At 43.1% G+C, this 21,853-nt stretch overlaps 2 protein-coding genes across 2 annotated transcripts in view; one reads left to right on the top strand and one right to left on the bottom strand.

The window, feature by feature from the left end:
* Window positions 1-21,853, bottom strand: part of HSPA14 (heat shock protein family A (Hsp70) member 14) — a 691,631-nt gene that overhangs the window by 30,778 nt on the left and 639,000 nt on the right. The window contains exons 2-3 of the mRNA XM_050803222.1: window positions 1,513-1,620; window positions 56-136 (exon numbers count right to left, since the gene is read on the bottom strand). Of these exons, the coding sequence (XP_050659179.1) occupies window positions 56-136; window positions 1,513-1,569 (138 nt within the window). The 5' untranslated portion in view covers window positions 1,570-1,620. The remainder of the gene's footprint in view (window positions 1-55; window positions 137-1,512; window positions 1,621-21,853) is intronic.
* CDNF (cerebral dopamine neurotrophic factor) lies at window positions 1,901-20,237 on the top strand. The gene is made up of 4 exons (XM_050803286.1): window positions 1,901-2,141; window positions 11,714-11,841; window positions 13,812-13,953; window positions 19,332-20,237. Exons 1-4 carry the CDS (start codon window positions 2,027-2,029, stop codon window positions 19,508-19,510), a joined length of 564 nt encoding a protein of 187 aa, XP_050659243.1. The 5' UTR covers window positions 1,901-2,026; the 3' UTR covers window positions 19,511-20,237.

The raw sequence follows: 21,853 nt of genomic DNA, 5'->3' as shown, positions 1-21,853 counted from the left end.
ACAATGCATGTAATTTTAAATTATTTCACAAGTACAAAAATGAGGGGACTAGTACCTCTTCATTTTCTGAGTAAGCAACAACAGCTGGAGTAACTCGGTCACCAGCATCATTTGCAACCACACCAGCCCGGCCATCCTAGAGAAAAAAACACGAAATAGTCTCATTAGACGTATTCAGACATGTGTGCACCAGTGTTACTTTGCCATCTGTGTGGAAAGAAAAACTGCTTTCTCAATATTTTAAACTCGCAAATTTCATTACCATTTAATTTCCTCGTTTTCATAGAAGGCCTATAACTCCATGAAGAACTGCCTCATGTTTTCAGTCTGCTCTGCAAAGTCAACAATTGAATCAAAAGTAATAACAACCTTTCTACACACAAAACGAAGAAGCCTAATATTACGTTACCTTTCCTATTTCTTTCTTACCATGACCATTTCTTTTTCTTTCTTTCTTTTTTTTTTTTTTGGAGACGGAGTCTTGCTCTGTGGCCCAGGCTGGAGTGCACACTACAGTGGCGGATCTCGGCTCACTGCAATCTCCGCCTTCAGGGTTCAAGTGATTCTCATGCCTTAGCCTCCTGAGCAGCGGGGATTACAGGCGAGCCCGGATAATTTTTTTGTATTTTTAGTAGAGGCGGGGTTTCACCATGTTGGCCAGGCTGGTCTCGAACTCCTGACCTCACATGATCCGCCTGCCTTGGCTTCCCAAAGCGCTGGAATTACAGGCGTAAGCCACCGCGCTGGGCCCCTTTCTTACTATTTCTACAAAATGAAGTAGCATTATTCCCTTTGGCTTTTCCTAACAAGTCATTTGACATTTAAACGCGGAACTAGTGGCAACGGAGTTCATGATTATCGTTCCTTCTGCCTCCCCACTGAGGAGAGAAAGGCCACAAGTCCTGTCAAGCTCTCACTTCCACCTCTGTAGAGCACGCACAATCAACTGGCTTCACAGCCAGGCAGCGTTGCAGGACCATCAGCTCCAACTCGACAGCAGCCTCCCCGCCCCTCCGGGACCTAGACGTTCGGGCCCTGCTGTCCCAAAGACCACCGCCTCCAAGTACCTCGCGGCCACTTTCCGAGAACCTCCCACCCAAGGGAATCCTGAGGCCCTGACGTCAGCGAGACCCTTCCGGCCTTCAGAGGCCAGGACGTCCCCGGGACCCATCCCCGGACACCCAGCGGCCCCGCCTTCTCCGTGACCCCCCGGGCACCCTGCAGCTCCGTTGTCCCCGGGACCCCTTTGGGCATCCCGCCGCCATGACGCCCCTGGAACTCTGCGCGTCTAAGTCGCCGGGAGCTTCCGCCGCGGAGCAGAGAACTTTCTGAAGGAGTCGCCAGGGGCTAGGCCTGGCCCGCCCGGCCCTTCGCCCCGGAGTGTTCTCGCGGCAACGCCACTCCACGACATCCCTAGGCCGGCGACACGCCGCTCTCAAGCCTGTGGATGAGCCCGCGCCAGAGAACCGGGTGGCCGTCATGAAGCCCTAGCCCAGCTCCGCAGCCCCTCACCTTATAGACGGCCACACAGGCTGAGGTGCAGCCCAGGTGAACTCCGATGGCCGCCATGAGGCAGCAGGGACGGCGGCGGTAGGAATGAAGGGGTCCCCCAACAGCAACAGCTACCAGCCGCCCAACGGCCCCATCAGGCACCGCGGAGCTTCACGTTCCCGCCCGCCCCCTGCGTCCGGGCCGCCGCGACAGCCTCCCGCGTCGCCGCCAATCAGCGTGAAGGTTCTGCCTTTCTTCACGCGCAGTACGCGAGTAGCTTCAGCGCGTGTCTCTGCGCTCTGCGGAACTGCATAGTGCGCACGCGCAACCAGGGAGGGACGGGAAAAGGCTTCTACGCTCCGCCCCCTTCCTGTCCCTTCCGTGAGAGCCAATGGAAACTCTCAGTTCAGTTGCGTCATTTGTCCTGGCAACTACCGGCAGATTCTTTCCAACCTCGCACTCTACTCAGCTGGCTTCGGCACCTCGGTGGGCGGTGGTTGCCGGTGGCGGAGGCGATTGAAGCTGCTGGCCCAGCATGTGGTGCGCGAGCCCAGTTGCCGTGGTGGCCTTTTGCGCCGGGCTTTGGGTCTCTCACCCGGTGCTGGCGCAGGGCCAGGAGGCTGGGGGGCGACCGGGGGCCGACTGTGAAGGTGAGCGGTGTGCGACCTGCTTGCATGGCGGCGGCCCCGCGCTGGAGTGCAATCGCTGTCGGCTTTGGCTTCTCCTGGCCCTGGCTATAAATAACATTTCACCCAGTCCCTCGTTTTAGATCGCCCAAACCCAGCTCGAGCAAAAGCTCAAGCCGGGCCCAGTGGCAACGTGAGGTCACGTTGCGGTTTTGCTGTGAATATTAAACTTCAGCAGTAAAAGCTGCTGGGTTTGTATTTGGATTAGAGTTTGTGCAAAGACTGCTAGATTCAGATGATCCTGGCGCCAGATTGATTCTGCTGCTTCCAGCCAGCAAGATTTGCTTCCCCTTGCACAGAAGACGTCTTTCAAGTCCAAGCTAGTTGGTGACTTCCAAAAGGAAAACAAAACATGGCATTGAGTTGAGTGGCTTAAATCAGAAAACACAGCTAATATTTGTTAGGACTCTATAGGTGAAAGTTGCTTTGCAAAGGAGTACACTGACTCCTTGGGAAAGAGAGGAATACGAAAGAGTGATTCCTTTTTGTTCGCGGTATCTCAGCTGTGAACTTGCAGTCACAATACATGGGTCTGTGTCCCACCAAGTCCCCTAGCTCTGAGACTTTGATTTTTGCAAAATCAGCATACTTCACTTTAGAGATCTGTTAGCAAAGGCAAAGAAGTTAAGTGACTATGCTAGCCCCTTCCTTCTGTACGCCTGTAGCGCTCACTCCATGTTTTACTGAAAATGATTAGTTTAAATGTATATGCCCTGAGCTGGAAAATAATATCCCTAGAGAACAGGAAATTGTAGGTTCATCATATATGTTGAGTGAATGGATGGATATAGTCGTACTAAAGTTATGTTTTTGTTTGTTTTTTTGTTTTTGTTTTTGTTTGAGACAGAGCCTCGCTGTGTCGCCCAGGCTGGAGTACAGTGGCACAATCTTGGCTCACTGCAGCCTCCACCATCAGGTTCCAGCGATTCTCCTGCCTCAGCCTCCTGAGTAGCTGGTACTACAGGCACCACCACCACGCCCAACTAATTCTTATATTTTTCGTAGAGATGGAGTTTCACCATGTTGGCCAGACTGGTCTTGAACTCCTGGCCTCAGGTGATTGGGCTGTCTCAGCCTCCCAAAGTGCTGGGATTACAGGCGTGAGCCACAGCGGCCAGTCCTTAAAGTCTTAATAATTGGAGCCCAGCTTTCTATCAGCTCTGCAATAATTAAACTTTTCTCCAGAAATTTAAAATATCTACATGATGTTGTTATTTGATATAAAGATATTTATTTAGCTAAGTTATAATTTTGCTCAAAACCGTGCTATAATTGTGTTCTATACTTTTAAAGCAGAATTTTTGAGGCAAAGACAGTTGATTTGATGACTCATCTGGAGCTCCCACTTACAGACATTTCAATAGAGACAGCATCTGGATTAATTAAGTGGAAAGCTTATGCTGTCTGTCCTAAATTTATTACAGCATGCTGTGATTATTAACTTGCATGTCTGACTAACCTGTGTATATGTTTCATTTGTTAGGTAAAGAAGCTGTATAATCGCAGAGGAAAGACATAACAGTTTGGTGACTAAAAGAACTAGATTCTGCATCCAGCTGTATTACTGCTTATGAGTGATCTTCCCTCCTCAGCCTCCTTTCTTATTTACAACTTAATTTCTTCTCAATGTATAAGATTAAAATGCCATATTGTATATACTCTAGAGCGAAGGTAAAAAAACTAAATGGTTCATGAGCCGTCTCAGACCTATTGATATATTTTGTTACATTTACAAAATATTTTGAAAAAAATTAAATTCACTGGGTACATTTTAAAATTGGGAAATTTTATGTAAAAATTCATATTTCTGGCTTTTCTCAAAAAACCAGATGACCTGGCAAGATTGGCCCTTATGGCAATATAGTAGAATTGGCTATTGGCTGCTCTTTTTAGAAAGGATGTGGGTTTTGAGTTGTTTGCCACCCCCACTCTGCCCCCGATTCAAATTGCTTAACTCTTCTTTTTCCTTGCCTGGCCCCTGTAGATATTCAAGTGTGTGAATCCTACGTTAGCTAATGTGAGGTTTACTGGAAAAACGTAAATATTTCCAAGTCTCTTTGAAAGGATTATATTATGGGACTATTTTAAACAACTTTTTATTTTAAAATAATTATAGATTCACTTATAGAACTATCTTTAATAAACATAAAACCACAATGTAAATAAAAGAATTATGGCTATCTGAGGTTATTTTAGCAATAAAGACATCCTAGAAAACTTAAGAAGTTACTAATTTGTTAGGGCCTTTGTGGCAAGGTTATTCTCTTCATGTAAGTCCAGAAAATGAGCTTCCTTTCTTACCTGGACTTCTTTGTGGCGTGTGACACGATTGACATCTTTCCCTTTCAGAAACTGTCTTCTCTTCGTGCTCACGATACTGCTTTTTTCCTTCGTGTCTCTATGCCCACTTGTCCAGTGTGTCTTTGTGGGCTTCTTTCTGATCCTCTAGCCATGGCTTAGAATTTTCCAGGGTTCTGCCCTCTGCTCTTCTCTCTTCTCAGTCTACACACTCTTTTTGGCAACCCAAATCAACCTACTTCCAGTCTAATAAATCTCTAAGCTTATATCCACTGACCTTTCTAGAGTCCCAGACCTTGCATCCAATTGACTAGTGAACATGCCCTCTTAGATATGGTATACCTCAACAGTCACACAGTCAAAAAAACAAAGTCATCATCTCCTTCCCTTCTCACTCCACTAAACCTGTTACTGTCATGCTTATGGTGACAGCATGGGCCAACGACCTGGTCAGCTAGCTTAGATTCTAGACTTCTCTTTCTCCCTTATCCCTTACAGCAAACCAATCACTGCATCGTTGATTGTACCTCCTGACTGGCCCTGCTCCTTTCTCCTTACCCAAGTCCAGGACTTCCTTGCAGACCTTCACCAGTTTTCCCCTCCGTATTGTCAAAACAGCATTCTTCCTGCTACCTGTCTCCCTCCCGTCTAGTCCCCTGGCAGGGCTATCATATTACTTCCTTATTTAGTACTAATACTAAATAAGTCCTTATTTAGTACTCAGCAGTTTCCCAGTTTCCTCCAGGTGCCGCTCTTTTGTTTCCCCACAGTATCTAACACACTTCTCATATTGTTTTGGTCTCTGAAAGTCAAGGCAGTGTCTCTCACCACCTCATTTCTAGCAGCTACCATACTGCATGGCGTATGGTAGGCGCTCAGTTTGTTGAAGAAATGTATGCATATATGCTGTGATAAAATTTTGGGTATCTTTTATTGAGTCAAATGTACATCTTGAAAAGGACAAGTTAGTATTCCTAACTTTCATCAGCTAGATGATACATTGGCAGAGTGATAGTTGAGGTATAGAAATCATATGAAGGTATACTGTGGGAAATACTTAAGAGCGATGAGGCACTGGAATACTGAGGGTTTCTTTTATATGAGACAAGAATTAGAGGTTACTAGGAGACTTTGATGATAGTTTCTTTTTCTTTTTCTTTTTTTTTTTTTTTGAGACAGAGTCTAACTCTGTCGCCCGGGTTGGAGTACAGTGGCATAGTCTCAGCTCACTGCAACCTCTGTCTCCCGGGCTCAAGTGATCCTCCCTCCCCAGCCTCCTGAGTAGCTGGACTACAGGTGCTTACCACTACGCCCAGCTAATTTTTTATATTTTTAATAGAGATGAGGTTTCACTATATTGCCCAGGCTGGTTTTGAACCCCTGAGCTCAAGTGATCCGCCAGCCTTGGCCTCCTAAAGTGCTGGGATTACAAGCGTGAACCCCCGTGCCTGGCCTAGTGACAGTTTCTGGTGACTTGTAGCATTGATCATTACAGCGGGTTTCTTCTTTGCATACTGGATATATTTGCTAATTAAACTCAGCAATATACATGTTGAGAGGGATCTCATTTTTCACATTTAACACAGCAGACCCATTACACATTCCTTTTAACACTGTGCTCACTTGCCTTTTGGAATAACACTCACTCTTTGTTCTTAGCCTACTTCACTGCCTGCTCCTTTCAGTCTTTTTCTGGTGGTTTTCCATCTTCCCAATTGCTAAACATTGGGATTTCACGAGGCTGAGACCCAGGACTGTGTCTCTGTTCCATCTCTCCTTACTTTGTGTTCTTATCTTAAAAATGCCATTTAAATGTTGATGGCTTCCAGATATATATATTCATCCTAGATCTTACACCTGATCTTCAAATTTCTATATCTAGCTGCCTTCTCACTGTTTCCAGTTGGATGTTATATTAGTCAAGGTTCTCCAGAGAAATAAAACCAACAGGACCAAACAGAACACATAATCTACATCTATGTATCTTCTTAATATCTATAATATTTATCTATATAAAAAGGGATTTATTATAAGGAATTGACTCACAAGATTATGAAGGCTGAGAAGTCCAAAATCTGCAGTGTGGGCAAGCAGGCTGGAGACCCAGGAGAGCCTGTGGTATGAATGAAGTCTAAAGGGAGTGTGCTGGAGAATTCCCTCTCTGTCAGGGAGGCTGGTCTATTTTGTTCTAGTCACGCCCTCAACTTGTTGGGTAAGGCCAACCCGCATTATGGAGGGCAATCTGCCTTACTCAAAGTTCATCAATTTAAGTGTTAATTTCATCATTGCTACATAAAATTAACTATCACAGATGTCTAGAAGCATCTTGAACTTCATATGTCAAGACTGGATTCTGGCCAGGCGTGGTGGTTCACACCTGTAATCCAGCACTTTGGGAGGCTGAGGCAGGCAGATCACCTAAGGTTAGGAGTTAGAGACCAGCCTGGCCAACATAACGAAACCCCATCTCTACTAAAAATACAAAAATTAGCTAGGTGTGGTGACACGCACCTGTAATCCCAGCTACTCAGGAGGCTGAGGCACAAGAATCACTTCAGTCCGGGAGTTGGAGCTTGCAGTGAGCCAAGATCATGCCACTGCACTGCAGCCTGGGCGACAGAGCAAGATTCTGTCTCAAAAAAAAAAAAAAAAAAAAAAGATTAGATTCCTGCTTGGCACCATAAACTTGCTTCTCCTGTAGTCTTCCTCATTTCAGCGGATGGCAACTCCATGGTTCCAATTTCTTGGCCAAAATTATTGGGATTATCTTTGATTACTCTCTCTCTCTCTCCCCCCAACTCTGACATGTTACATCTGGTTCATTAGTGAATTATTTTGGCTCTTCCTTCAAGATAGGTCCAGAGTGTCACCACTTTTCCTGCCCGCTATAGCTATTACCGTGGTCTAAGAGATGCAACTATTTTGAGAACCTGTAAACTGGTCAGCTGGTCTCCCTGCTTTCTTTTCTGCTTCCTTGTAATCCTTTCTTCAGACAGCCTTCAGAGACATCCTTTATGAATCATGTCAGACCATAGCTCTTCTCTACTCAAAACCTTAAATGGCTTCCAACCTTAAACGGCTTCCCTTCTCAGAGTGACATCCAGAGACCTTACCATGCTTGAAAGACCCTGGATGCCCCGGCATGCTGCTGCCTATTTGATCTCATTTGCTACACACCTCCCTCTTCCTCCCTCTACTTTAGCCACACTGGCCTTCTGGCTGTTCCTTGAAGCCACCAAGGACACTCCTGCATCTGAGCCTTGGTACTTGCTGTCCCTTCTGCCTGTGGAGTCCTTTCTCAAGTCATCCACTGAAATTGTTCTTCCCCTTCCTTCAGGTGTCTGCTTGAATATGACTTTACCTGAGAGACCTTTCCTAACCAACCCATTAAGAATCATACTATTACTTTGTCACCCTCCATCCTCCTTACCATGTTTATGTTTCTTCTTTGCTACCTATACCTTTATTTCTTCTATCAGATGTAATGCTCAAGGGCAAGGACTTTGTTTTCTTCATTACTGAATCTCAGGAACCTAGAACACTGTTTTGCACTTACTAGTCGCTTAATATTTGTTAAAAACATAAATGACTGGCTATTATATTTAGTATTCTGTTCATGTTGATAACATTAGAAATAAAAATATATGGGCTGGGCACAGTGGCTCATGCCTGTAGTCCCAGCACTTGGGGAGGCCAAGGTGGGCAGAGCACGAGGTGAGGAGATCGAGACCATCCTGGCTAACATGGTGAAACCCCGTCTCTACTAAAAATACAAAAAATGAGCCAGGTGTGGTGGCACATGCCAGTAGTTCCAGCTACTCAGGAGGCTGAGGCAGGAGAATTGCTTGAATCCCAGAAGGTGGAGGTTGCAGTGAGCTGAGTGAGCTGAGATCGCACCACTGCGCTCTAGCCTAGGCAACAGAGCAAGACTCCGTCTTGGAAAAAATAAATAAATAATAATAAATAATAAAATTTAAAAAAAATATATATATATATATACACACACACTATACACACATATGACTTTAAGCTGTAAAAGATGACATGATTGGCAAATCATCTAGAAACAACTGAAAATAAAAAATGTGAAAATATTGTAAAGTATGAGTTGGGAAGGCATACCCAGAAGCCAACTACAGAGTGGAAGTGGGAGTCCAGTGGGTTGAAGGGGGCACTGAAGCTGGCTTTACCTTGGATCATTTGTTAGCCACGTGATCTGAACAAAAGTTTTCATGGTTTTGGCTAAATGAACACAAGTCCCAGGCATTTCCAAGTTAGGAGTGTGAGAGCAGATCCTCTCCCAATGAATTCAGGGCCCCAAAGAACTAGCCCTTCGTTATAAAGGGTGAACTGAAAATAACTACAACCTATTTCCATCTTTAGAGACTAAAAGAAATAGTTTAACTTGAACTTTTTTACTGAGTAAAAGGAAAAACAAAACTGTTTCTTGGTAACTCATAATTAGAAGCTGGTGCCCATAGGTAGGGGCTGAAGGCCCCATTCACACTGCTAGGATGATCTGAAACATCTTGAACTGATTATTTAGTTGAAAGTGATTTTAAGTAGATCATACCCTCAGGCATCAGCAAATGTGAGTCTTGGTTTTGTTTTTATTTTTTGAGACGGAGTTTCACTCTTGTCGCCCAGACTGGAGTGCAATGGTATGATCTCGGCTCACTGCAACCTCCGCCTCCTGGGTTCAAGCATTTCTCCTGCCTCAGCCTTCCAGGTAGCTGGAATTACAGGTGCCCGCCACCACTCCTGGCTAATTTTTGTATTTTTAGTAGAGACAGGTTTCACCATGTTGGCCAGGCTGGTCTCAAACTCCTGACCTCAGGTGATCCACTTGCCTCAGCCTCCCAAAGTGCTGGGATTACAGGCATAAGCCACCGCGCCCAGCCAGCAAATGTGAGTCTTACTTACAGGAACCCACATTCAACCTAGTCCTTAAAGAATTCACACAGTTAAAGTTCTAAGAAATAGAGCTCTCACTTAGAAAAGGCTCGAACCCCTAGGGAAGAAGGGCACAATCAGTGATAGCCAGCTAGGACAAAAAACAGAAGAAACATACCCCTGCAATGACTTCAGGTATTGGAATAATCAGGCATAGAAGTTAGGTTTTTTTATGTTTAAAGAAACATAGAACATAAACCTAACCCATCCCTACCCATAGAAGACTATAAAGAAATTTACCTTGACACTGAGCAAAGTAGAAAAAAGAAAAAATATAGATCTCTGAGAGATGATAACAACAAAACATCCCTCACTTGTATTTGCAGCCAAAATTCACATCAGGGGCCCCAAAACTTCAAGCTATATATTTTGTTTAAAGCAGCACCTGGCTAGTTGCCGTTAGGCCCTGAGAAATACAAACACAAATCCTTACTGGAAATAATGCTCATTCATCTCAGGCTTCAAACAATCTTCACAAATAAGATTTGAGGGGTATGAGTATCGTGTGGTGCAAAATAAGCAAGCACACAAAGAAACATGGCACCAGGAACAAGAACCTATAGAAACAACAAATAGAAACGTACTCTGGGCCTGATGCGGTGGCTCACACCTATAATCCCAGGACTTTGGGAGGCCGAGACGGGCGGATCACTTGAGGTCAGGAGTTTGAGACCAACCTGGCCAACATGGTGAAACCTTGTATCTACTGAAAATATAAAAATTAGCCGGTCATGGTGGCAGGTGCCTGTAATCCCAGCTACTCAAGGGGCTGAGGCAGGAGAATCACTTGAGCCAGGGAGGCAGAGGTTGCAGAGTAGAGATTGCGCCATTGCACTTCAGCCTGGGTGACAGAGTGAGACTTCGTCTTAAAAAAAAAAAAAACTCTGAAGACTTCAGATACTGAAATTTTCAGACACAGATCATAAAATAATTATGTTTAGTGTGTTTAAAGATATAAAAAACAAGCTTGAAAATATCTTCAAGAAATAAGGAACTAGAAGGAATGACCTAACAAGCCTCCCATTTTAGCCTCCTCAGTAGCTGGGACCACAGCCTGTGCAGAGACAGATTCTCACTGTGTTGCCCAGGCTGGTCTCAAACTCCTGGCCTCAAGAGATCCTCTCACCTTGGCCTCCCAAAGTGTTGGGATTACAGGCGTGATCCACCGTGCCCAGCCTGGTTTCACTTTAGGCTCATAACGATGGAAATAAAGACTTACGCAGATCACCAAGGGGCTTCATTCAAGATTCTTATTCAGATTTTTCTCTGTACTTACAATTACGCTGTCCCAAAATGGTAGCCTATAGATGGGTATATTTTCTTTTAGGGTTAGCCAAATTTTGTGGAAAAGTTATTATTTTAGGTAGAACTTGGTTCCAATGATTGATTGATTTAATAAACTGATACGTGTCCACTGCTTTTCGGCCCAATACTAAACTAATAGCAACAGGCCTGAAATCATTCTTTTTATTTATATTTTTTATTTTCTTGAGGCAGGGTCTCGCTCTGTCACCCGGGCTGAAGTGCAATGGCGCAAGTGCAGTGACTTGATCATAGCTCACTGCAGCCTCCATCTGCCAGGCTTAAGTGACCCTCCCACCTCAGCCTCTTGAGTAGCTCAGACTACAGGCATGCACCACCATGCCTGGCATATATATATATATATATATATATATATATATATATTTATTTATTTTTTTTTTTTGTAGTAGAGACAGGGTCTCACTATGTTGTCCAGACTGACTTCAAACTCCTGGGCTCAAGTGATCTTTCTGCTTCTGCCTCCCAAAGTGCTGGGATTACAGGTGTGAGCCACCATGCTTGGCCCCCAAATCATTCTTACCTAGCCTTGGAATCCACTGTTATGAAGCATTGACTCATATGGACTTTTTTTTTTTTTTTTTTTTCTGTGAGACGGAGTCTTGCTCTGTTGCCAGGCTGGAGTGCAGTGGTAAGATCTCGGCTCACTGCAACCTCCGCCTCCTGGGTTCAAGTGATTCTCCTGCCTCAGCCTCCTGAGTAGCTGGGACTACAGGCGTGTGCCACCATTCCTGGCTAATTTTTTTGTATTTTAGTAGGGATGAGGTTTCACCATGTTGGCTGGGATGGTCTCGATCTCCTGACCTTGTGATCTGCCCACCTCAGCCTCTCAAAGTGCTGGGATTACAGGCGTGAGCCACCATGCCCGGCCCCATATGTACTTTTTAATGTGGTTAGTGGGTCATATGCATAGGTGTGGTAGTGGTTAAGTTGTGCATGCAGACATATTTATTTGTTCCTTCCAGTATGTAAAGAATTCTTGAACCGATTCTACAAGTCATTGATAGACAGAGGAGTTAACTTTTCACTGGACACAATAGAGAAAGAATTGATCAGCTTTTGCTTGGATACCAAAGGAAAAGAAAACCGCCTGGTATGGTTAATTTCACCTTTCATTTTCCCCATGTGCTTGAAGAAAACTGCTAATAGTTTCATTTCTTAGACATGATGTCATCCTACTTATGTTTGCCTCAGGCATGTCCATCGTAGAGCACGCAGCAAGCAGAAATCCATCTTCCAGTGACATGTAGTTCTGCATGTTTTCATCCAGAATATTTCCAGTGTTACTTCACTTTCTGAGTATACCACAGGCAACCAATTCTATGTTTTCTTTTTTCTTTTTTTTGAGAGAGAGTCTTGCTCTGTTGCCCAGGCTGGAGTGCAGTATCGCAATCTCAGCTCACTGCAACCTCTGCCTCCTGGGTTGAAAGCATTCTTGTGCCTCAGCCTCCCGAGTAGCTAGGATTACAGGTGTGCACCACCACATCCTGCTAATTATTTATTTTTGGTAGAAACAGGGTTTCACCATGTTGGCCAGGGTGGTCTTGAACTCCTGACCTCAGATGATCCGCCCGCCTCAGTCTCCCAAAGTGCTGGGATTACAAGTGTGAGCTACCATGCCCAGCCCAATTCTATGTTTTCTTAAATGAAATTATGAAACTGAATTCCTAGTAAGAATTTGCCATCGTAAGAGTGGGTGGGCTTTCCGTTTCTTACCAAGACAATTAGCCAAACTTATCAAAATATTTTACATTATTATTTGTATGTAATTAATGAAGTATTTATATTTTCTTCTAATGGCATTAATATGGTGCTTCCTGGGTATACACATATGGCTTGTTTCAAGATACTGTTTTATATCACTAAAGACAATTTGGGGCCAATTCCTTTTTGCCTAAAATTGTCAGATTGTCAGTTACATCTGCATGTTGACTGCTCACCATGGACATATTGTAAAGCTCATGCCATTTATCTGTATCTATCTATATTTTTTTGAGACAGGGTCTCCCTCTGTCGCCCAGGCTGGAGTCCCAGTGATCTTTGCTCACTGGAGCTTCAACCTCCCAGGCTCAAGTGATCCTTCCACCTCAGTCTCCCAAGTATCTGGGACTAAGGCACATGCCACCATGTCCAGTTAATTTTTGGATTTTTTTTTTTTTTGTAGGGACGGGGTTTGACCTTGTAGCCCAGGCTGATCTCAAACTCCTGAGCTCGAGCAATCCACTCGCCTTGGCCTCCCAAAGTACTTGGATTACAGGTGTGAGCCACTGTGCCTAGCCAACGTTTATATTTTTAAATGTAAAATTCTGAAGTCAGGGAACTTGAATGTCAGAATTGCCTGATGGGAAAAGACATGGACTCTAGAGCCAACGTGTTGGGTTTTGTAATTTTGTCTCTTCTATTGCTAGATGGGGGGTATAAAATACAGATAATAATAGTACTTAATTCAAAGGATTGTTGTGAGGCATAAATAAGTTAATACCTTTAAAACACTGAGAGCAGCACTGGCACAGAGAAAATACTTAGTGTCAGCTCATTAGTCTTTGAATACCATGTGATTGTAGGGCACGTCTAATTTGGATGATCACGAGAATGGAATCACTTGTTTCCTGGTGGCTTAGTCAGCAGGGGTTAAAATTTAATAGCTGAGCCAGGAAAACCAGGTTAACCTCCTCCTCCTCCTCCTCCTCCTTCTTCCTCTTCTTCCTCTTTTTTTCTTCTTTCTTCTTCTTCTTTTTTTTTTTTTTTTTGAGATGGAGTCTCACTGTCGCCCAGGCTGGAGTGCCCTGGCACGATCTCGGCTCACTGCAACCTCTGCCTCCTTGGTTCAAGCGAGCATGCCTGGCTAATTTTTGTAGTTTTAATAGAGATGGGGTTTCACCATGTTGGCCAGGCTGGTCTCGAACTCCTGACCTCAAATGATCTGCCCACCTCAACCCCCCAAAGTGCTGGGATTACGGGCGTGAGCCACCGTGCCCAGCCTACCTCTTTCTGACTTCTTGATACTGTATTCCTTTCTGTCTTCATTGTCTGGAACACTCAATTCTCTTCATTTTCCTTCAGTGCTATTATCTAGGAGCCACAAAAGACGCAGCCACGAAGATCCTAAGTGAAGTCACACGCCCAATGAGTGTGCATATGCCTGCAATGAAGATTTGTGAGAAGCTGAAGAAGTTGGATAGCCAGATCTGTGAGCTGAAATATGGTATAACATAGCCCCATGTTTTTCCCAGTAGGTCCAATGGATTCCCAAACCTCTAACCTTGGGGCCATGTCTTCTAAAAATTCAGTGTTAAAAGGAAAGGAATTCACCACTCATCAATAAGTTGCTGGGCTGATGAATGGTACCTATGGCCATTTGAGTTTCGTTGAGGGAAGACAAATAAATAGTACAGGCATAATCAGCATTAGGTTAAAATTGCCAACAAGGCCGGGCGTGGTGGCTCAGGTCTTTAATCCCAGCACTTTGGAAGGCCAAGACGGGTGGATCGCAAGGTCAGGAGTTCAAGACCACCCTGGTCAATATAGTGAAATCTTGTCTCTACTAAAAAAATAAAAAAAAAGTTAGCTGGGCGTGGTGGCGGGCACCTGTAGGCCCACCTACTTGGAAGGCTGAAGGAGGAGAATCACTTGAACCCGGGAGGCGGAGGTTGTAGTGAGCCGAGATCCTGCCACTGCACTCCAGCCTGGGTGATAGAGCAAGACTCTGTCTCAAAAAAAAAAAAAAAAAAATTTGCCACCAAAATCAGAGTTTAAACTCCAAACACACCAAGACAATGCCAGATATGTATGTCAAGGAAAATCTCAACATATGAAGAGAGCAGCTACTCCCTCCTGGTGATTTAGATCTTGGTAATCTATTAAAACAAAATTGGTACCTATTCAAAGATGATACAAGGACTTTGAAGATGTAAAGATGACTATGACTTCCTTCCTAGGCAGAGCTACCATTCTGCCAGCTTTAAATGATAGGAAATTGGTTATTCACATCAAATCAGGTTTTGCCTGGTGAAATAGTTTATCAGAGGGTGCCCAAAACAAACAGCAAGGCAAGGAAGGAGATGTCCTATGTTTTTGTTGTTGTTGTTGTTTTCCGAGACGAAGTCTCACTCTGTCACCCGGGCTGGAGTGCAGTGATGCGATCTTGGCTCACTGCAACCTCTGCCTCGCGGGTTCAAGCAATTCTCCTGCCTCAGCCTCCCAAGTAGCTGGGATTACAGGCATGTACCATCATGCCTGGCTAATTTTTGTATTTTTATTAGAGATGAGGTTTCACCATATTGGCCAGGCTGGTCTTGAACTCCTGACCTCAGGTGATCCACCTGCGTTGGTCTCTCAAAGTGCTGGGATTACAGGTGTAAGCCACCATGCCCAGCCAGGAGATGTCCTATTTTAAAACGTTATCCTTGGCCCCATACATTTCACATGGATAGATCTATTCTTTTACCATGATTTGTATCTGGGCTAGACATTTAGGTAGATTGAGTGGGTGTCATAAAAGGATGGGGAATTCCTTCCTCAGCCTATCCATGACACCTGAAATCCCACTTCATTCCTTTTAAGTCATTGTTTTACATACATTACATATCCAGTATAGTACTGTCAACTACCTAAGTAATTAACATCCACCTCTAAGTTATTTTAGTCTTATTTTCCAACACAGCCATGTAATAGTCCTATGTACCTGTAGCCACATAGCTAGCTGTAAGTAGGTTTACTGTTGAAAGTTACCAAAGGCGACCTACTTCTCAACTTGCAAAGCACAAGTCCTAACTTCCAGGGTAGTTATTAGAGTAGGCATCCCTTTTTTATTGGCTTCCAAGCCATGAAATAGGGGCAGAAATCACTGAGTCCGTATAAACAATATTCACAAACCTGGCCGGATGCGACGGCTCACACTTGTAACCTCAGCACTTTGGGAGGCCGAGGCAGGCAGATCTTTAGAGCCCAGGAGTTCAAGACCAACCTGGGCAACATGGCGAAACCCCATCTCCACAAAAATACAAAAAATAGCCAGGTGTGGTGTTGAGTGCTTGTAGTCCTAACTACTTAGGAGGTTGAAGTGGGAGGATCACCTGAGCCTGGGAAGTCAAGGCTCTGGTGAGCTGTGATTTTTTTCATCGCACTCCAGCCTGAGTGACAGAGTGAAACCCCGTCTGAAAAATAAATAGATAAAATAAAAACAAATAAAAGCCAATATCACAAACCTCTTCTGATTTTTTAATTCAACAATTTTATTATGAATAACTTCTCCTATATCCAAGGAATCTTACCAGGCTCCTTAAACAATGGAAAAACAAATCAGATATTATTGAGAAGAAATGACTATCTAATGTTTTGGCGATGCTGGCCACTAGAGGCCCTTGGGGAGCTGTGAACTAGTTTTAATCTTTGTGTGGACCTTTGCTTTGGAGTTTGGGGGCATTACAGAGGTTTTCCTCTTTTTAAAGTTAATGCCAGATACCAAGATCTATAGAAAAACTCAAAGAAACTACTGACATTTACAAAAAAAAAAGTATTTTTCTCCTTCAGTCTCTTATCTTGAATAGACTAATAGTTCTTAATTATCCTCCCCAGCTATTGTGAGCAGGAAAGATAAGATTAAACAGGGACCTTTGTACTGTGGCAGATTAATAATTTGGGCTATACAAGTTTCTACTTTAAAAAGTATTCTATCAAATCAGACATGAAATTAACAAGCAAGATAAGTGTGGAGTTGTAGTATGTTTTCAATTAGGAAGGTGCCATTTGGTTTTTGACCTGAAAGAATGTTTTCATTTGCTTGCTTTGTGTTTAAAAAGGATAGGGAATCACTATAAAAATTTAAGGGTTCTCTGGAGCACCGTGTATAGCTGACCCTCCAAATACAAAAGTCTTTTAACATCAAAGTTTTAAATTAGAACAGAGTTACTGGAAAGTTTTGACAAATAATTTGACAAATATTAGGTTTTTAATGTTTTTAAATGTTGTGTTCTACTATGCAGAGGTAAAAAAGAGAAAGAACTTTCAAGAGAAGTCAAGCCGAAAAAATTCTAGGCTGCCACTAATTGTTTAATAAATAAACTTAAATGTTGTATTCATGGTCAAAGTGAACACCGGACAAGTGGGGAGGGGCAAAAAACACTTTTTTTTTTTTTTTGACAGTCTTGCTCTGTCGCCCAGGCTGGAGTGCAGTGGCGTGATCTCTGCTTACTGCAACCTCAACTTCCTGGGTTCAAGAGATTGTCCTGCCTCAGCCTCCTGAGTTGCTGAGATTACAGGTGTGTGCCACCACGCCCATCTAGACTTTCTTTTGAAAGAGGAAAAGTACCTCTTTCTGATAGGAAAATTATAATTATTGGTATATTACAGATGAGCTTTTTTTTTTTTCAATTTTGGACTTTTTCTCAATCTTTTCAGCAATTGAGAAGTAACTGAGTTCTTGATATTTTCTGCACACAATCTATAAACAGGGAAATAGTAGTCTTGCTAGAGGAGGTTAGATGTTAGTGACAAGTATCATTGGCAAGAATTTTAGAAACCAGGTTGACTGGCACCAAAGCACTAGCATTGGAGAAGTGGGAATAACACAAAGGGCTTTACGTGCTGTGATAATTTAGCAACCTAATCTCAGTAGGGGCTGGACATCAGGTGAGTTTCAAAACAGAGATCCCAAACAATTAAGGTTCAGCGAGAATATTCCTGATTTTATTCATGTGTTTGCATTTCTTTACATTTTTATTTAAAACCCAATAGTGCTATGTCATGTGTATAAGCTCATTTGCTTTGCCAAAGATACATCTTCCTAGAAAAAGTGAACCATAACTTTTGCCGGTTAATTACAATCTATGGCTTTCAAGTTGGCCACAAACTAAGGCCATCCCAAAGTAACTGATTGGCTCTTATGAGTTTCCTTCTTGTTACCTTAACAGTAGCAATTTGGATACAGTGCTATTTGTTTTAGGAATACTGAGCTTGAGAATGCTCCAAATGGTAGTAAACATTGTGGAACTACATAGGCCTTTAGTTTTGAAGCAAATATAATCTCTTGCAAAGAAAGTCAAATTAAAAACACAAATTATCCCAATAACTTTGTATACACCATTGTCCTTCACTACCTGTGCAGGAGGGGTTCTGGGACCCTACTCGGACACTAAAATCCTGATGCTTAAGTATTTGCATATAACCTATGCACATCTTCCCTCCTGTATACTCTAAATCATCTCTAGATTACTTATAATACTTAATACAATGAAGATGCTATTTGTATTAGTCTGTTCCCGCATTGCTGTAAAGAACTATCGGCCAGGCACGGTGGCTCACACCTGTAATCCCAGCACTTTGGGAGGCTGAGGCAGGCAGATCGGCTAAGGTGAGGAGTTCAAGACCAGCTTGGCCAACATGATGAAACCCTGTCTCTACTAAAATACAAAAATTAGCCAGGCATGATGGCGGGTGCCTGTAATCCCAGCTACTTGGGAGGCTGAGACAGGAGAATCGCTTGTACCTGGGAGATGGTGGTTGCGGTGAGCAGAGATTGCGCCACTGCACTTCAGCCTGGGTGGCTGAGCAAGACTCCATCTCAAAAAAAAGAAAAAAATTAAAATTAAAAGAAAAAGAACTATCTAAGACTGGGCAATTTATAAAGAAAAGAGGTTTAATTGGCTCACGGCTCCACAGGCTGTACAGGAAGCATGGCTGGGGAGGCCTCAGGAAACTTACAATCATGGCAGAAGGCAAAGAGGAAGAGGCATGTCTTACATGACTGCAGCAGGAGGAAGAGCGCAAAGTGGGAGGTGCTACACTTTGAAACAACCAGATCCCGGGAGAACTCACTCACTATCATGAGAAAAGCTAGGGTGAAGTCCACCCCCATGATCCAGTCACCTGCCAACAGCCCCTTCTCCAACAGTGGGGATTACAATTCCACATGAGATTTGGGTGGGGACACAAATCCAACCCATATCATTGTAAATAGTTGTTATACTGTATTACTGTATTGTTTGTATTTTTTTTTTTTTTTTTCCGAGACAGAGTCTCAATCTGTCTCCCAGGCTGGAGTGCAGTGGTGTGATCTCTGCTCACTGCAACCTCAATCTCCCAAGTTCCAGAAATTCTCCCGCCTCAGCATCCCAAGTAGCTGGGATTACAGGCATGCCACCACCATGCTCACTTATTTATTTTTATTTTTTTTTTAGTAGAGATGGGGTTTCACCGTGTTGGCCAGGCTGGTCTCGAACTCCTGACCTCAGGTGATTCGCCCACCTCGGCCTCCCAAAGTGCTGGGATTACAGGCATGAGCCACCGTGCCCAGCCCTGTTTCTATTTTTTAATTGTTGTAGTGTTATCTTTAATTTGTTTAGAATATTTTTGATCTGTGGTTGGTTGAGTCTGCAGATGCAGAACCCACTGATAGAGAGGGCTGCTGTACCACATTTTCCTCTGGGTGTGTCTTGGTTTCCATGGAAACTGGAATCATTGCCCACCTTGGATCATAGGGTAGTCAGCATGGGATAAGCAAACTATATGCCTTTTGAAGCGATTCATAGGGATTTTTTTTTTCCATTTGTTTTGTAATTGGCTTTTTTCTTTTTTGTCATTTAGAAAAAACACTGAACTTGGCATCAGTTGACCTGCGGAAGATGAGAGTGGCAGAGCTGAAGCAGATCCTGCATAGCTGGGGGGAGGAGTGCAGGGCCTGTGCAGAAAAAACTGACTACGTGAATCTGATCCAAGAACTGGCCCCCAAGTATGCAGTGACACACCCCAAAACAGAGCTCTGATCTCCAATGCCAGCACATTTGTGACTTGTAATTAGAGAGAAAAATGACCCTCTAGTATATGGACATGTTGATTAAGGATAACTGGGAAATACATCATATTTGGTCTCATGCTTTTTGTGTTGGTATTATTCCGCAGAATTTTGTTACCTGGGTTTATGAGTAAAACTAATACTATTGATAACTTACATTTGCAATGTACCAAAAGCTAAAAGTTCCTTTCTCATAAGTTTCTTGGAAGGGCTATGTCAGTTTTCATTGCCTGTCTCCTAAAAGTGACCTACTGACAAATTGATGGAGTAAATTGATTCCAAGAAAGAAGAAGGTGTTCAGAGACTCCTCTCTGGATGCAATTTTAAAATATATTGGACTACAACGAAAGACACAACAGTCAGGTTATTTAATGCACAACTTCAATCCCAAATACAGAATCAAAAGTTTTTCTAAAGTAAATGTTCTGTTTTCACTCTACATTGTAGCTCTCTTTGGTATCAGAAATGGTCAAGCAGGAGTACTGGTTTTTCCCATTGGAAGAAAACCCACTTAAACCTACTTGAAGAAAATAGAGAGGTCAAGAACCCCTATAAGTATAGCCAATGTTTGGCAATTATATCAACATTTACATTATTAATTGAACCAAGCTCAAGGTCTTTTTCATTGCTTAGTATCACATATCAGACAAGTTTTTGATAGAAGATTAAAGCATATTAAAAACACTCATAGACAACTTGGAACGTTACCATTCTTAATGCTATTTTATCAGTTTGTAGTTGTAAAATCGTTTTTGGTTTCATTTTCTGGCCACATAAGAATAAGAAAACCACAGTAGAAGTGGCTGCCTCTGTGTGGCAGGCAGAGCTGGGGAATACTGAAAAAACATTTCCTTGGCACTTTCTGGAGTGATGGGAATGTCCTATATCTTGATTGGCGTGGGGATTACATGGGTAAATAATATTGTCATCTGGTAGAAAAAATAAGATCTGGGCATTTTATTGTATGTATATAATATCTTTAAAAACTGCTGTAGAAAATTTATATGGAAATTAACTAAAATTAATTAATTCAACACACCTTGTTTGCCAGGCACAGTGGCTCACACCTGTAATCCCAGCACTTTGGGAGGCCAAGGCGGGAGGATTGCTGGAGCCTAAGAGTTATTAGAGATCAGCCTGAGCAACAGAGTGAGGCTCCGTCTCCACCAACAAATTTAAAATTAGCTGTGCATGATAGTGTGTACCTGTAGTCCCAGCTACTCGGGAGGCTGAGGTGGGAGGACTGCTTGAGCCTAGGAGGTGGAGTCTGCAGTGAGCTTGATCCTGCCACTGCACTTCAGCCTGGGCAACACAGCAAGACCCTGCCAGAAATTATGAAAAAACAAACAAAAAAGCCCACCTTGTTCATTCAAAGAATTGCATTTACTGGTTTTCAGGGAGTGGAGGAGAAATTTTCAGACTGAAAAATATACATCGAAAGCATAATTTTTAATTCTAAATGCTGCAGAGGTAAATGAATTTTCAGCTGGGCAGCTGAGAGGTCAGAGAGTTAGTGGTTCCTAAGGAAATATATACATGATGTAACTGAAAAGTGAGAATAAGAAAGCTGTGGTGTAATGAATGGTAAAAGTAATTACTGTTTCTGAATTTTGGCAGCTTCATTATCATGTGTAAAGCGTCTACTTTATTTTGAATTCTATCTTCAAAAAAACCAAAGTTAGTTTTCGGTTGTTTTTGTTTCTTTGAGACAGAGACTTGCTCTGTTGCCCAGGCTAGAGTGCAGTGGCACAATCTTAGCTCACTGCAAACTCAGCCTCCTGGGTTCAAGTGATTGTCCTGCCTCACCCTCCCGAGTAGCTGGGATTACAGGTGCCCACCACTATGCCCAGCTAATTTTTTAATATTTTTAGTAGAGACAGGGTTTTGCCATGTTGGCCAGGCTGGTCTTGAACTTCTGGCCTCAAGTGATCCACCCGCCTCAGCCTCCCAAAGTGGTGGGATTATAGGCATAAGCCACCATGCCTGGCCTCTGCAGAGTTTTCTTTTTTAAACTGCTTATAACCTTTATATTTGTTTTTATTTTTGCATTTTGAACCTATCAAGAAATGTGTTGTTTGAAAATACTATGTTTGGTGTCTGACCTCAAAATCGGGTCGCATTTCTATGTCTTTTTTTCAGGATACAAATTGAGGTAATAGACAGCGTTCAGCCAGTCATTTATATCCATGGTGTTTAGTCTGGCATTTTTTTGTTTTTCTTTTTTTTTTGAACAGTCTCATTCTGTCACCCAGGCTGATATGCAGTGGCACTCTCAGTTCACTGCAGCCTTCACCTCCCAGGTGCAAGTAATTCT

The sequence above is a fragment of the Macaca thibetana genome, chromosome 9 (genome assembly GCF_024542745.1).
Source record: "Macaca thibetana thibetana isolate TM-01 chromosome 9, ASM2454274v1, whole genome shotgun sequence".
Lineage (NCBI taxonomy): Eukaryota > Metazoa > Chordata > Mammalia > Primates > Cercopithecidae > Macaca > Macaca thibetana.
This window is presented reverse-complemented; position numbering and strand designations above follow the sequence as displayed.